We start from the raw sequence: 17,623 nt of genomic DNA, 5'->3' as shown, positions 1-17,623 counted from the left end.
ACAGAGCGTAAGTATTTTTTAGACTGTAGGTTATGTATGATTCCCTGGTCACCATGAGAAATGAGGGGGTAGGTCGCAAGGATACACATTCTGTGAAACTTTCTTTTGGTTATCTATGTGTATGCAGGCCATGATATAAAACGTATTTCTTACTGTAGTTGAAAGATGCAGGTCTACAGAGCTAGGCTCTCCCGGTTTCTAATTGGACAAAATGCCTTGTATTAATTATGGTAGAGCTAAAATAAAAAAGAACCATATTCCTCAATATCTACCAACAAGAGTACAACAGGGAAACTCGCACTGTTATTTAAAATATATAATGTAAATATGGTATTGATGGCATGATCAAAATTAAATGCTTATGAAAAACTCAAGAAAGGTCAAAGAACATATAAACAATTAGTGTACAGATCATTTTCTTAAGAGCTAAATTTTAATATGCAGAATAAAATCTAAGAAGATTTTATTATTTTGCACTTTTCTCAAATTTGCAGGCATGAATGCTTCTGAATTTGACCAGGAAGGTTTATACTTTGGTCCAATACATTAGCAAAATAACTACATGTTCAAGTCAAGCTTGATATCATAAATCATAGATGCTAATTGAATTTTCTTTGAAAATCTGTTGCTTTTATAGATGACTGATTTTCAATGTTTTCTTAGCTAAGAGTTAATCAACTTTAGTCTTAGAACCAAATTCAAGATATCCTCTTTAAACAGTTGGTCATCATTTGGGCTTAATCTATGTAAAGTATTTAATACTTTATTGAAGATCATACAAAAATGCCACAATAAATAATGAAAAGAGTACACAAAATCATTAGCCTCTGTTTGCAATACAGAAAATACGTGTCAGTTCTGGACCAAAATAATTCCACTGAAATACAAAAAGTGATAGGGAAGAATGAAAGGATTTGCCGTGGCTGCTTTTGGTGGTTAGCTATAACAAACCAACAACCATCAGCTAATTTGGGAAAGTGAAGGTGGGTTTTAATCTACAGATAAAGGACGTCTTCGGTAGTTTAAAAAAATATAAACTCTAAAAAAGCTCGTGAATCATATACAAAAGCAGCTGTTTGAGACCAAGGCTGAAAATCAGAAATTGTGTGTTAGCACCACCAGCAAGCACAGGGTCCTCTGACTCATGTCGCCTTCCTATTTTGTGCAGAATGTAGTCTTGAATGTTTACACATCATTTACAGTTATAAAAAAATTGGCCTTGAGTACAGGGTTCCTGCAGGGTAAAGTCTTAAGCCCTAAGAGGCACCAAGCGGTTACAAAGGCTAGGTAACTATCTGGATGGATCACAAGTTCCGACGATACAACAAATCCCGTGTTGCCTTATCAACTTTTTGCTGGTAGTCCTCCAATTTGTCAAGTATTTTCTGGGAGAGCTGTAAGAGAAAAGGGATTCATCACAGAATAGCTCAAGAACTGAAAATGGCTGATATTCTTAATCACTTTGAGATCCCCAACTAGACTTATTAAATACAGGAGTCTGCACTGTGACTCTCTTAATTGGACTTTTGTTATTTACCATACTCCAACCCTGCTTTTCTAATAAATTTTCTTAAATATTTAGATTGCACCAGTATTTACAATAAAAGCATTACTAGCTCTTTTCCCAGAATCAAACATTAGCTGCCAAGTGAACTACAGGGATTATACTTTAGACAGTTTTAATTATTTAACATTTTATTTGTCCTTAATTGATAGATCCAATAGGTAGCAACTCATTTGCTCAGCTGTATTCCTTTCTTTCTCTTGCCTGATAGCACTTAGGAAAACCATTTGGGAAGACAAATACACAAGTTGTTACTATGAATCATATTCATGGTACTATGAATCATGGTTTAGAATCATATTCTGAGTTCTATTAACAGGCTCAGGAGATACTTGACCTAGGTCTAAGTGATAGACAAGCCACCACTACAATGACCATTTGTGAGCAAAGTAAATACAATCTTTCTTTGCTGTTAAGGTAAACAGTAGCTAGTATGTGAGTACTGGAAAATGTAGCTACATATGCAGAGTACTTTCAGGATAGTGACAATTTATTATACTGTATTTCATGTACCTGTTTACCTTGTCAGGTCTGCCCTAACAAACAGTAGATTCCTTTAAGGCAGGGGTTCTTAACCAGGAGTCCAGGGACCTCCCCAGGGGTCCGTGGAAAGATTTCATGGGTTCCATGTCCTTGAAATGAAAGAAAAAAATCAACTTATCTTTATTTTCTCTGACCTCTGATGTTGAGTGTTATAAAACTATCTGATGCTACATTCTAAGAAGGGATCTGTGGTTTTCACCCAACTGGCAAAGAGGTCCATGTAACAAAAAAGGTTAAGAACCCCTGCTTTAAAGAATGGACTGTATGGTCTCTATATAATTAATGCCAACACAGTTTCTCATTAGTTTCATTGAATAAATTGACAAAGTTGCTTTGATCCTTTGCCTTATTTACAAAGGGACTGGCAGCATATTAAGGGCAATGAATGGCTTTTTGCTCTCCCCTTCATGCCTGAGAACTGAAGAGCAAGATGTAAGATGTATGCTGGTACAGGGGCTTATGGAAGACTCCTCACAAAACAGCTTACTTACTGCGAGGTTGTGACTGTTGGCACTGTTCTCACCCAGAGCTTGGAGAAGCTGATCAATAGAAGAATATGGGAGCCACACCATTGGGGATGTTGCGGACAGTGGAAACTGAAAGGAAAAATGTCATTTGAAAAAAATCTGGAAACTTTACCATTTCTTTTGGGTAGTTGCTGTAACAGGACCCTATAATAGAACATACTTTACTTTTTAAATAAAAACAAATCACTTTTATTGATACATATTAATAAAGTATACTATTTGGTATAATCACTTACGTAGGCATTCATCACTTCAATCATAATTAGAACATTTACATTATTTCGTTAATAATAATAATAAAAAACAAGAAAATTCTTCACCTCTCAGTGTTTGTGCTTTACTTTTTTCTCCCCACAAGAAGCTGTGCAACTCCTTCCTGGCCACACAAATACAATTGGACTCCCCCCTCTCCTTCTTTTCTTTCTCTTTTGAACTATAGAACTCATCTTTTTTTCAATTAAATAAAATGTATTTCTAAATCCATGTTATCTTATCTCAAAGGAACACTAAAGTCTATTAATGATAAATATATTCAACAAAGGTGTCCTCTAAATTGTTGGTGAGTGGTAGTATTTCCAGTTTGAAAATTAGATGCAAATTACCTGGGAAAAAATATTGGGTAAAAGAGCTCAACTCCTGAAGTTCTAAATATTATCCTGAGAAGTTAAGAGCTTCACTCTGTATTTAGCTAAATGGATTCTAGACTTGGACCTTCTACTTACAATCTGTGTGAGCTTTGGCAACTTACTTAACCTCTGAGCTTCAATTTCCTCATTTGCAAAAACAAAAAGATTAAAAAACCATACCTCCGAAGGCTGTTATATGGATTAAATGAGAAAACGCTTGTCCTTGGCACACAGAAAATGTTCACTACATACCATTTTGTTCTAATTTACCTTGCTCCTCCAACTACTAACTAAAGTCACATTCCTTTCATGGAGAAAAATGAAATGTATTCCCACTGTATAAACAGAAAATTGGAAACTAGAATATTATGTTGCTACCAGTCTCTGATATATAGTTATGTAACTACAAATAGCAAAAGTTAAATCCACTATAGTTCCAACTTACTTTCAGATCCTCACCTTCCTTAGTGTGATAATAATAGAATTAAAAAGAAATGTCTACCTCAATTCCAAAGTACTGATGTCCTTTTCCCAATACAGCATCCACATATTCTGAAACCAAATCCACAGCTTCTTCTAAAAGGTCATAATTCAAGTAGAGACGGAGTAACTCAGCAGCATCAACCTTCTGTAGAAAGTTGGGTGATTAAGAACATCTATTTTGGGAAACGGACTTTGGCCCAGTGGTTAGGGCGTCCGTCTACCATATGGGAGGTCCGCGGTTCAAGCCCCCGGCCTCCTTGACCCGTGTGGAGCTGGCCATGCGCAGTGCTGATGCGCGCAAGGAGTGCCCTGCCACGCAGGGGTGTCCCCCGCGTGGGGGAGTCCCCACGCGCAGGGAGTGCGCCCCTGAGGAGAGCCGCCCAGCGTGAAAAGGGGAGTGCAGCCTGCCCAGGGATGGCGCCGCCCACACTTCCTGTGCCGCTGACGACAACAGAAGCGCACAAAGAAACAAAAGCAGACAAAGAAACAAGACTCAGCAAATGGACACCAAGAACAGACAACCAGGGGAGGGGGGGAAATTAAATAAATAAATAAATCTTTAAAAAAAAAAAAAAAAAAAAAAAAAAGAACATCTATTTCTATTTCACCTGGGCACTGATGAAAGGCTAATGAGTGCCTGTTCTCCAGGCATTTTAGATTTCTCAATATAAATGAGTGCCTTGGTTTACTCATCTACATCTTGGGAAAAGGGTTGGATTCCCTTGAACCCAGTTACCTGAAGGTACTTTGTGAGATCCTATCTGTTCACTGGACTCTCTCTCCTGATTTGTGATTACTTCAGTTTCATATTTATAAAAGTCAACAGACCTTCCCAGCAGCAATGCATTCACATTACTTCTCAGAATTATATAAGTGATAAGTACAAAAGAAGTTCAAATACTCAACCAATTTTATTTATTTAGATTTTTTTTCTTTTAAGGAAGTACCAGGGATTGAACCAGGGACCTCATAAACGGAAAACAGGCATTCAATCACTGAGGTACACCCACTCCCCTCGACCAGTTTTAAATGCGTGAATTAATTTTCTCTCATGATGAGAGGTCTATAAAGTCCATTTGGAAAGGCTCTATTAATGTTAATTATGCTTTCTCTATTCTGATTTGATCACAATCTTTCCTTCACCATCCTAGATGCCTTCTCTACTTCTATCAATTTCCTTGATTTTGAGCTCTGGATTCTTTCTTTCCTTTCCTTATTTTATCCATGCTTTCCATTGTAGCATCTTATACTTTTCTTTTCTAAAATCTCTCTCTCTACTTACCAAGTCCTTATTCCTACAGTTCTTACTAAAGGTGTGTGTCAGAATCACTTGTAAAGCTTTTTAAAGCATATCCCTGCCCCAAATTTGAGTTTAGTAGGTCAAGGGTAGGTAGGGCTTAGACATCTATATCTTGAAAATGCTCCCCAAGGTAGTTTAGATACAGTAGCTCCCAAACTTAAGTATGTATCAAAAGTAAATTAAGACCAAGGAACCGAAAGAGTCTATAGCTATGGGCATGAGAGTTCCATCCACCAGCCGTGTGGGACTGAAGCTCCCTCTCAATGAGAGGTGAAGTGGGAATCACCACCCCAGGGTCCTCAGGATGGAGAAATAAAATATGGATTAGAATGGACTTACTGGTATTCTGCTATAGAATTATTGTGACTCTAGCAATGGAAGAAATTATATCATTGATGTGGAGACACTGGCCATGGGAGTTGCTAAAGGCAGGGAGAGGGAAAAGGAGGTGTGATATGGGAGCATTTTTGGGACTTTGAGTTGTCCTGTATGATACTGCAGGGACAGATGCAGGACATTATATATCCTGCCATAACCCACTGAATGGACTGGGAGAGAGTGTAAACTACAATGTAAAATATAATCCATGCTGTGTAGCAGTGCTCCAAAATGTATTCATCAAATACAATGAATGTACCACACTAATGAAAGAAGTTGTTGATGTGGGAAAAGTTGGGGGTATGGTGACTGGGGTATATGGGAACCTCTTATATTTTTTAATGTAACATTTTGTGTGATTTATGTATCTTTTAAAAATAAATTATATATATAAAGTAAATGTAGATTCCTGGCTCCTAGCATCCTGTAAGTCTGTGGTGGGACCCAGGAATCTATATTTTGAAGAAAACCACCACTTGATTAATTCTGATACAGGTAGCCTAAGAACATTATTTTGACAAAAACTAGTTTAGAAAAACATTGTAATATTTGAAAACTATTATAGCCACTTCTCTGAGTTTTTTGAGTAATACTAGTAAATACTGTGCCACATGTATACTTATTGTCCTCAACATTGACTCATTGCTCAGTGAGTACACAAGCAGGCATTAACTTAATGACTACCCCGTGGAACTTGAAATCGAAATACCCAATACTATATGTGGATCTGAAGTTAAATTGTTCCAGTGTTTTTAGCTAAGACTGAAACTGGTTGGAAGTATTAAAGTCTGTTCCCTTAAATTACTACTCTATTACTTTTTAATCTCTTAAAATTTTTCAGAATAAAGATAAGCTTCTTACTCTTTACAAGTTAAGGTACTACATACCTTGTAACTGTTTATAAGCCAATTAGGCAGAGGTACTCCATGAGACAAGAGCTTGTTGATTACACAGTGGTGATACAAATTATTCTGGATTTTGTACCTTTCCAGGTAAGATGATAACAGTCGCCACGCTTCATCTGTAGCACTTGATAAAAGCAAAAAGGACTAATGATTTCAGAGTCTTAATAGTTATAAAAGGTTAAGTGTGACTTGGAGAACAGTATTAAAAACTACATGACTTGGCATCTTATATTTCTCTACTGTTAATCACATATTTATATGACTTATACAATTCACTTTGTTTCTGGATTTCTTTTTTTTTTAAGGTACTGGGGGCTGGAGATTGAACCTGGGACCTCATATGTCAGAAATTGGTGCTCAACCACTGAGCCACATAGGCTTCCCTGAGTTGTTTGTTTTGCTTGTTGTTTGTTTTTGTTTTTTCAGGAGGCACCAGAAATTGAACCTGGGACCTCCTATGTGGGAAGCAGGTGCTCAACCATGTGAGCCACATTCACTTCCCTGGATTTCCAAACAAGGAAACCGGCTCAGATCACTGGTTCCCAAACCTGGCTGAACATCAGAATCATGTAGAAGTTGTAACTGAAAAGATTATGGTGATGTCCCAGATTCTGTATTTTAATAAATGACTCTGATGTGCTAATTTGGTGGACACAACACTAAGATTAGAGACCTTCCAAATTCTAAAATGCTACAAATCTACAGGGCTAAGTGATATAACACAAGTTATAAATGCAATTCAAGGAAGTGAAATTTGAGAGCTGGGGTTATTAGAGAATGATTCTGAAGAAGATAATGTAGTACAGAGAGGAAGACACTGACTGGGAACACTAGGAAAGTAACTGGAGTGAGGAGATCTGAAGGAGCCATGATAGAGAATAGGGGTTAGATGATGAAAGACTGCTAAGCAGGAGCCAAAGACAAGCTCTAAAAGGACACTGTGATGACAACCATGCAACGTCAGCTCAATGGAAACATATCCCACTCTGAAACCAAATACATAGCGACTTCTGCCTGTAAGAGTACCTTTTCTTGATACAATATGGTAAGTCAGTGAGGTGGGGGAGGATATGGAGAAGGAGACTGGGAGACATGTCATAGTCAGAGGGTCCTGGTTTGGATAATAACTATATGTTTATCACCCTTACTATAAAACTCCCTAGCTTCTACAAAAACGTAGTAGAAAAGAAAAGGAAAGAAAAGGAAAGAAAAGAGAAGAAAAAAGTGAAATGACAATTTAATCAAAGAAAGAGAGCTACACCTTTCAGGTGGATAAACAAACGCTGGCTAAAAACTAGGGCTGTACCTAGACTCCTTGGTGGTAATGACTGACGAGAGTTGATTGGCTGCTAACCAGGCCCAGGCTTCTGCTTGAGCTGCCTCTCCTCCAAACTGCAATTTGATGCATCTGAAATGAAAATGGTTCCATTTCAACTAATGGTTGAAAGCACATAATTATTTTGATACTAAAATTAGAGAGATAAGATGACAACTTTGGCTCTAGTTTTTCAATGGATTCACTACTGAGATAATGGTTCTTCGAGTCATTATCAGCAAGTGGTTCGAAATAATTTATTTCTAAGAGAAAATTAATGATGAAAAATTCTGAAAGTTTAAAAACGTTTCCAATTCACAGACTACTTAATTAATAGTTAGGTAAAGGTAACTTAAATAAGAAGTACTTTGTAACAATGCTGACAGGGCTAACTGATATTCTAAAGTACTGAAGAGAGCACTCCTGTCCAAAATGGACGCCACTATTTAGCCCAGGCTCTCTCCCTTTACATGCAAATGTGTACCCAAGGATGCATATATCTTCTGATTTCTTGAGGAAACTTATAAATTTAGAAAAATGTAAAATCACCTTAACTTTAATCACAAGCCACTAATAAAATAAGAATTTTAAATTGTGTGTAGACTAAACAAAACACTTCTTCAAACCCCAAATGGCTTGCGGCCTACTGGCTTCACACTAGGGAAGAGTATAGTATCTTCATGTTAGAAAATTAAGACTATAAAAGGACAATTTTATACATACTTGAAAGCAAGACCATCAAAAACTGGTGATAAGGGAAGCTTAAAAGTCTGACAGAGTGATATGGCAGTGTCAAAGAGGCCAGCCTGAACCAAGAGAGTAACCATCTCCTCTGCTGACGAACTTCCTGTGGAGATGGAAAAAGGATATTTAGTGCAACCAAGGGTAATATACAAATGAAAACGAATACTCTGCTTTGTTGATGAATACCTCAGAGTATCAATGACATGCTTAAAACGCATTTAGCCCAGTCCATGGCCTAACCCAAAAAATGAGCTTTTGGTACAGACATGTAAGTCGCTTTAACTGCTATATTACTAGTTGAGGAAGGCTAGATTAGGAAATCAACAAGCAGATCTGGAACCTGGCAGAGAAAATGCTGCCATTAAACATGTTGACCATCGATATGACACAAGATGGCTGCTGGAAGAACTTGTGAGAACCCCCATCCAGAACGAGATTTCCTCCGGAAGCCAGGAGAAGCCCAGGATATTCCTTAGGGGATTTATCATTGGGCTGTCCCAGGGGATTGATGGGTGGGGTAACCAATCAAAACAGCAAACATTTGGGACTCCCCCACCTTTCATTAGCAAAGGGGAGGAGTAATTTATGGTTCAAAAAGCAAGCACAAAGGCCGAACTGACTCCCTGTTCTTACCTCTGCCCCCCCTACCTGGATCAACATGCAAGTACACCTGGGCATTTGTAATTTGTAACGGGGAATTGTAGTCGTAAACCAGCCCTCTGTATCTCTTTTCAGCCCCTTTCCTCTCTACCTGGGACCCATAATCTGTTATTTTCTTCCATTTCTTTTCCCTCCCTTCCTTAATAAATTATTGGCCTAACTCAACTGGCTTGCACTTAAAATTCGTTTTTTGTAGCTTAGCCAAGAACTTAGAAAAAATCCAGCAACATACCTGCAACTGCAACTGCTGATGGATCATGTTGTGCCAAAGTGAGACGAATGCGAGCCAAGGAACACTCCTTCTCCAAATCTTCCAGTTCTAGGATTTCAATCTGCCTATTTGCTATAAACCAGAGAAAAACATTTTCAATTTTCAAAGTGTACTTTTCAAAAAAAGATTACTTAGTGCCCCCCTCCTCGTTGTTTGTATTCTCTATCTGCTCTCTGTGTTCACTTGCTGTGTGCTGTCTGCTTGTCTTCTCTTTAGGAGGCACTGGGAACAGAACCTGGGATCTCCCACATGGGAGAGTGGCACTCAATAGCTTGAGCCACCCTCTGCTCCCTGCTTTGTTGTCTCTAATTGGGTTTCCTCTCTGTGTCTCCTTGTTGTATCATCTTGTTGCATCAGCTCACCATGCCAGCCTGTCATACCAGCTTACTATCTTTCTCATCTAATCCAGGAGGCACCAGAAACTGAACCTGGGACTGCCCACATGGTAGGTGGGAGCTCAATTGCTTTTAGCCACATCTGCTTCCCAAACAAAGTACCTATTTAGACTATCTCAACCTGCCAATTTCCACTAGACATTAAGTAACTTATAATTTAATTTACAAAAGCACAAAAGAAGGGGACAAAACCAGAGACTTAATAAAAGCTAATGTAGGGAAGCAGACTTGGCCCAGTGGACTGGGCGTCTGTCTACCACATGGGAGGTCCGTGGTTCAAACCCCAGGCCTCCTTGACCCGTGTGGAGCTGGCCCATGCGCAGTGCTGATGCGCGCAAGGAGTGCCGTGCCATGCAGGGGAGCCCTGCGCGTAAGAAGTGCGCCCCGTAAGGATAGCCGCCCAGTGTGAAAGAAAGTGCAGCCTGCCCAGGAATGGCACTGCACACATGGAGAGCTGACGCAACAAGATGACACAACAAAAGGAAACACAGATTCCTGTGTCGCTGACAACAACAGAGGCAGACAAAAAAGAACACGCAGCAAATGGACACAGAGAACAGACAACTGGGGCGGGGGCGGAGAGAAATAAATTAAAAAAAATCTTAAAAAAAAAAATAAATAAAAGCTAATGTAAAAAGCAAGGAATTACTTTATGCATACAGCTCCTAACAACATTTCAACAATGAACTGGAACTAAAAAGAAAGAAGGTTAAGGAAGTGGACATGGTTCAACTGATAAGAGTGTCCGTCTACCATATGGAGGGTCCAGGGTTCGATCCCCAGGGCCTCCTGGCTCATGTGGTAAGCTGGCCCATGTGCAGTGCTGCCACATGCAAGGAGTGCTGCCCTGTGTGAAAAAAGTGCAGACCACCCAGGAGTGGTGCCGCATACACAGAAAGCTGATGCAAGATGACACAACAAAAAAGATGCAGTTTCCCAGTGCTGCCAGATAATGCAAGCAGACACAGAAGAACACAGTGAATGGACACAGAGATCAGACAACGGCGGGGGGGGGGGGGGGGGGGGGGGGGAAGAGGAGAAATAAAATAAATCTTAAAAAAAAAAAGGAAAGAAGGTTACAGTACTTTTACAATATGCTACTATCCCAACAAAGAATCATTTTAAGGTTCCAACTCACTTGGGGCAGCTGTGCATTCTCCATCATGATTCCTCTTTGGAGATGCTCCAGGGCGATCATACTGATAAGACAAATAAGTGATTTAATTGTGAAGATAAAAAGTATGAATCTGACATAATTATTTTTAAAAAATATAATACTTTTTTTTTCAGAGCTTTCATGCTAAAATTCTCTCAATGTAAATTATTTCAACTAGCACAGCTCTTCTGACAAATATACTATAACTTTCACACAAAGTCAAGTTTTTTGCCTAGCTAGCTCACTAGCTATAAATACATTACTGAGTCAAAGGCTATGGATTTGGTCTCTATATAAACTAGTTGACTTTCCTTAGTTCCAGAGGTATATTCTCCACCAGTTACCCCAGGCAATGGCCTAATAAAGGCAGGAACAATACAATACAGCAGAATATAAATGGGCATATATGACCCTATCAGCATTACAGGAAAAACCCAAAGTGTCTGTCCTTTGAAACAATAACTGTAGTCTTCTAGGAAGATGGAGGATTAGAGAGGTGGAGGGATCACTTCTCTCCTAGAAAAAAACAGGTAGAGGACAGATGGAGACCGGAGGACTGCTCTGGGGCTCAGGACACCAGGAGAAGCACGATACCACCCAGAAGAGAGAGGAGTGAAGGAAAGGAGTCTCACTGGCTGAAAAATCCTGTGAGCAGAGCTGCAAAAGCAGCAGCAGGCACCCCCACCTACGATGCAAATAGCAGCCTGCGGGCTACAGTGACTAGATGGCAGTGGCTGCGGACTGAGAAGGTTGCAGGGTTCCCCCCTCCCCAAGAAAGGGGAGCGGGAGGGACACAACCTACAGTAAACCCAAATTTTGGCCAGTGAACTAGGTTTGCTGCATTGGAGGGGTGGTGACATAGTTTGCACTGAGCGCCAGCAGGAAGCTAAAGATAATTTACATTCTCAAACACCTCCCTACTAATCCAGGCTGGTTGCTAAGGCAAAGGGAGGGAGGGTGCAGTCTGGCATGGGTGGAGAACAGCTTCTGAGAAAGTCTGTTTGTGACCCTGGGCCAGCCCTGAGGACATTGCTTTCCCTGCCTACCTAAGGAGTTAGGATGAATGTATTCCCACCTAACTCCTGGGTCTGAGTTGAGAGGTTTGCAAAAGATCACCATTTACAGGCCAGACAGAAATGTGCATTGAAAAGGGAAAAATAATAAGAGATATGCAGGTGTCTTTAATGGCCCCATCTCCAAGGCCCTTGGAAACTGGCCTGTACCCCATTACTGGGTCCTTAGCCCTGGTTTGAGCAGTTAAATAGGGACAATCCTAAATATATAAAGTCAAAGAACAGTGGTAACACACAGCTATTTAACAGTAAATCCCAAATATTTATTGTTTGTAAATGAATAGAAATAGTGAAAACACATCATAGGATGTGTTCTTAGTAGCCCCAACATATGGGTATGATAGTGGTTTGTTTTTTGTTGTTTTTCGTTTTCAGTAATGAAACTGCTCTAATATTGACTGAAGTGATGAATGCACAACTCGGTGATTACACCAAATGCTAATGATTGTACACTTTAGATAAATTATATGGTTTATGAACAGAAAAAAATAGGGTGGGTTGGGGATGCTTGTTTTGTAAATTCAGAACTTTTACTATACACTGTTTATGTGTGTTCACATGCGAATGATATACTTCAATAAATTGTTTTAAAATGACAAACAAGTGAGAAAACCAGTACATCCCTACATAAGAGAGGAAAACGGAACATGAGAGTAAACATGGCATCATAATCAAATGCCTAGACATCAGCAAAAAGTTACAAGCCGTACAAAGAAAAAGGAAGATATGATTTAGGCAAAGGAACAAATCAAGGCTCCAGATGAGACACAGGACTTGAAACAACTAATTGATGAGGTTCGTACAAATTTCCTAAATCAAATCATGGAGTTTAAGGACAAGATGGCTAAATAAATAAAAGGTATTAAGACAACACTGGGTGAACACAAAGAAAAATTTGAAATCTTGTATACAATAATAACAGCTTATGAATCAGAGGGACAATAAGTGAGATTAAAAATACAACAGAGGCATGCAACAGTAGATTTGATATTATGTGAATCAGTGACATAGTGGAAAGAACAACTGAAATTGAAAAAAGAGAAGAGAGAGAAAAGAATGGAAAAAACTGAGCAGGGGATCAGGGAGTTGAATGATAACACTAAGCACACCAAAATACATGTTATTTGGAGTTCCAGAAGGAGACAAGAAAGGAAAAAGGGTAGAGAGAATATTTGAGGAAATAATGGTTGAAAATTTCCCAACTCTCATGTAAGATGTTAATATACATATCAAGGAAGCATAGGAGATTCCATTTAGAATAAATCCAAATGGACCTATCCCAAGACACACAATATACAGAATGCCAAATGCTAAAGATAAAGAGAAAATTCTGAAAGCTGCCAGAGAAAAGCAAAACATCACATACAAGGGACATCCAATAGGACTTAGTATGGATTTCTCTTCAGAAACCATGGAGGCGAGAAGGCAGTGAGATAAGAAATAATTAAGAAAATGAAAGAAAAACTGCAGGCCAAGAATTCTTTATCTGGCAAAACTGTCCTTCAAATATGATGGTGAGTTTAAAATATTCACAGATAAATGGAGACTAAGAGAGTTTTTAAACAAGAATCCAGTTCTGCAGGAAACATGAAAGGGAGTTCAGTAGCAAGAAAAGAAAAGAGGGAGGCTTGGAGGAGAGTGCAGAAGTGAAGACTATCAGAAAGAGTAATCAAAAAGGTAAAATGATGGACAAAAATAAGATAAACGTATGAAATCCAAAGGATAAAATGGCTGAAGTAATGCCTTTGCAGAAATAACGTTGAATGTTAATGTATTAAACTCCCCAATCAAAAGACACAGGCTGACAGAATGGATAAGAAAACACGAGCTATTCATATGCTGTCTGTAGGAGATTCACTTTAGACCCAAGGATACAAACAGACTGAAAGTAAAAGTGTGGAAAAAGATATTTCATGCAAATAGTAACCAAAAGAGAGCAGGGATAGTTATACTGGTGTCAGACAAAACAGATTTTAAATGCAATAAGTGATAAGAGATGCAAAAGGCTATTGCATATTAATAAAAAGGACAATCCACCAGAAGGAGTAATGGTCATTAATATCTGTCTATACACCTATCCAGGGTACACCAAAATACAAGAGGCAAACTCTGGCAAAACTGAAGGTAGAAATAGACAACGCTACAATAATAGTTGGAGACTTCAACACACCACTCACATAAATAGATATTAGAACAACTAAGCGTAAGACCAACAAGGAAACAAAGAACTTGAACCCCATGATAAACGAGCTGGACCTGACAGACATATAGCACAACACTGTATCCAAATCAGCAAGTTACATATTCTTCTCAAATGCTCATGGATCTTTCTTCAGGACAGACCACATATTGGGCCACAATCTAGCTCTTAATAAGCTTAAGATTGAAATTATACAAAGCATCTTCTATGATCATAATGGAATAAAGCTGGAAATAATAGGTAGGAAAGGGTGAAATTTGCCAATGTGTGGAGGCTAAACAACACACTCCTAAACAATAGTGGGTCAAAGAAGAAACTGCAAGAGAAATTAGTAGGTATCATGAGACAAATGAAATTGAGAACACAACATATCAAAACTTATGTGGGAAGAGGATGTAGGTCAGGCAACTGGGCTCCTGCCTACCACATGGGAGGTAGCTGGTTTGGATCCCGGTGCTTCCTAAAGAGGACAGTGAGCTGACAGAATGGGTAGGCATTGCAAGCTGACACAATAAGAGACACAAGAAAAACATGAGACACAACAAAGCAGAGAGCGGAGGTTCCCAGTGCCTCCTAAAGAAGACAGAGAGCTGATGTGAGCTGATGCAAGATGATCCAATAAGAGACGTGGGGAGGAAAAACAACGAGCTACACAACAAAGCAGGGAGTAGAGGTGGCTCAAGCGATTAGGCACCTCCCTCCCACATCAGAGGTCCTGGGTTCGGCTCCTGGTGCCTCCTAAAGAAACAAGGAAGATGAACAGATACAGCAAGTGGGGTGTGAAGAAATAAAAACAAAAAAACCAAAAACACTTACGGACAACACAAGAATGACAAATAAATACATGAAAAGATAAAAAGAAAAAAAAAATGAAGGCAGTGCTGAGAAGGAAATTTGTAGTCCTAAATGCCGATATTAAAAAAGAAGAGGTAAAATCAACGATTTAATTGAATGACTGGAGAAACCAGAAAAAAGAGTAGCAAACCAATTCCAAAGCAACCAGAAAGAAAGAAGGAACAAAGATTAGTGCAGAAATACATGAAATTGAGAACAACAAAAAGTCAACAAAACCAAAAGGTGGTTCGTTGAGAAAACCAATAAAACTGACAAACCCTTAGCTATTAATTCTATCCGAATTTATTTATAGATTCAAAGCAATACCAGTCAAAATTCCAACAGCCTACTTTAAAAAATATTAAAGCCAAATTTATTTGGAAGGTAAAGGGTCCTGAATAGCTAAAAACATCCTTAAAAAGAAAAGCAAAGTTGGAGGACTCATGTGTCCTGACCTTAAAGGGTATTACAAAGCTGCAGTGGTCAAAATAGCATGGTACTGGCATAAAGACAGGCATACTGATTAATGGAATTGAACTGACAGTTCAGAAATAGACCCTCACCTCTATGGTCAACTGATTCCCCCCCCCCCCCTTTTTCTCTGAGGTCCTGGGACCTCTGTGGGAAGCCAGCACTGAACCACTGAACCACATTGGCTCCTCTGGGTTAGTTTTTTCACTTGTTTACTTGTTATTTTATTTTTGCTTTTAGGAGGCAACGGGAACTGAATCCAGGACCTCCCATGTGGGAAGCAGGCATTCAACTGCTTCAGCCATATCACTCACCTCAACTGATTTTTTTATAAAGTATTTTTTAAAAAGGATTAATTAATTAATCTCTCCCCCCCCCCTTCATTGTTTGCTCTCTGTGTCCATTTGCTGTGTGTTCTGTGTCTGCTTGTATTCTTATTAGGTGGCTCCGGGAACCGGTCCTGGGACCTTCTGGAGTGGGAGAGAGGCAATCATTCTCTTGCGCCACCCACCTCAGCTCCCTGATCTGCTGCATCTCTTATTATCTTTCCTCTGTGTCTCTTTTTTTTTTTTGCGTCATCTTGCTGCGCCAGCTCTCCACATGGGCCAGCAATCGTGTGGGCCAGCTCGCCACCTGGGCCATCTTGCCCTCACCAGGAGGCACTGGGCATCAAACCCTGGACCTCCTATATGGTAGACGGGAGCCCAATTGCTTGAGCCACATCTACTTCCCTCAACTGATTTTTTTTAAGCCTACCAAGTCCACTTTTCTGTGATAGAACAGTGTCTTCAATAAATGGTGCTGGGAGAACTAGATATCCATAACCAAAAGAATGAAAGAAATTCACCTGTAAAAGAATCAACTCAAAATTGAACAAAAACCTAAACGTAAATTCCAGGATCATAAAACTACTAGAAGAGAACATAAGGGAAACATCTACAGGAACTTATTTTAGGTGGGGGTCTCTTAAACCTTACACCCAAATCATGAGTAACAAAAGAAAAAAATAAATAGAATCTTCTTGATATTAAACACTTCTGCACCTCAAAGGATTTTATGAAGAGTGAAAAAAGGGAGGCTATTCAATGGGAGAAAATACACATCTGACAAAGGTCTAATATCCATGATATATATCCTTAGTTTTTTAGGAGGTACTGGGAATTGAACTGGGACTCCATGATATATAAAGAGAACCTACAACTCAACAACAAAAAGACAAATGACCCAATTAAAAAATGTGCAAAAAAAACCCGAAAAGAAGAAATATAAATGGCAAAAAACATGAAAAAATGGTCAACATCATTGGCTATTAGGAAAATGCAAATCAAAGCTACAATTAGGTATCATTCACATCTACTAGAATGGCCACTATTAAAGCAGAAAACTACAAGGTTGGAAAGGGTGCGGAGAGACAGAAATGCTTATTCACTGTTGGTGGGAATGTAGAATGGTATGCACACTATGGAAATCTGTTTGGGGGTTCCTAAGGAAGTTAGAAATAGATCTACCATGTGATCCCACAATACCGCTACTAGGTAGATACCCAGAAGACCCGAGAGCAGTGACATGAACATTTGCACACTGATGTTCATCAACTGACAAATGTGATATGATGTACATCAACTGACAAACTGTGATATACACATGATGGAATATTTTTGGTTTTAAGAAGAAATGAAGTCTTGAAGTATATGACAGTGTAGATGAACCTGGAGGACATTATGTTGACTGAAGGAAGCCGACACAAAAGGACAAATATTGTATGATTTCCTATTATGAACTAAATATAATGAGCAAACTCATGGAGTTAACGGCTAGATTATAAGTCACCAGAGAATAGAATGTGGCTAGAGAATGGAAAGCTGAGGCTTAATCTGTGCAGAATTGGTAAAAAGTTGTTTGTAAATGTTTGGAAATGAATAGAAATAGTGAAAGCACACCACAGGATTTGTAATTAGAAGCACTAACAAATAAGTATGATAGTGATTTGATTTACCATATGCCATTGTGTACTTTACCTAAATTATATGGTTTACAAACAACAAAAAAAATCGGGTGGGCTGGGGTAAAATACACCAAATATAAGATATGGACTGCAGTTAGTAGTAATACTTTGACGATGCTCTTTCATAATTGTTTACAAATGTTTCTCAACATGGCTAGCTATTTGTGGTGGGC

The 17,623-nt window shown here is 39.0% G+C and overlaps 1 protein-coding gene across 2 annotated transcripts in view; it reads right to left on the bottom strand.

The window, feature by feature from the left end:
* Positions 1 to 414: 414 nt before the first annotated feature.
* NUP160 (nucleoporin 160) overlaps positions 415 to 17,623 on the bottom strand; it is a 56,343-nt gene continuing 39,134 nt past the window's right edge. The window contains exons 29-36 of one of the 2 annotated variants that reach the window (XM_058306199.2): positions 10,850 to 10,910; positions 9,278 to 9,388; positions 8,365 to 8,488; positions 7,633 to 7,734; positions 6,309 to 6,450; positions 3,763 to 3,888; positions 2,599 to 2,703; positions 415 to 1,394 (exon numbers count right to left, since the gene is read on the bottom strand). In XM_058306199.2, coding sequence (XP_058162182.1) covers positions 1,305 to 1,394; positions 2,599 to 2,703; positions 3,763 to 3,888; positions 6,309 to 6,450; positions 7,633 to 7,734; positions 8,365 to 8,488; positions 9,278 to 9,388; positions 10,850 to 10,910 — 861 coding nt within the window. In that variant the 3' untranslated portion in view covers positions 415 to 1,304. Of the gene's footprint in view, positions 1,395 to 2,061; positions 2,197 to 2,598; positions 2,704 to 3,762; positions 3,889 to 6,308; positions 6,451 to 7,632; positions 7,735 to 8,364; positions 8,489 to 9,277; positions 9,389 to 10,849; positions 10,911 to 17,623 lie in introns of those variants that run through there. The other variant, XM_071218059.1, reaches the window with a different exon arrangement.

This window comes from Dasypus novemcinctus, chromosome 10 (genome assembly GCF_030445035.2).
Source record: "Dasypus novemcinctus isolate mDasNov1 chromosome 10, mDasNov1.1.hap2, whole genome shotgun sequence".
Classification (NCBI taxonomy): Eukaryota; Metazoa; Chordata; class Mammalia; order Cingulata; family Dasypodidae; genus Dasypus; species Dasypus novemcinctus.
This window is presented reverse-complemented; position numbering and strand designations above follow the sequence as displayed.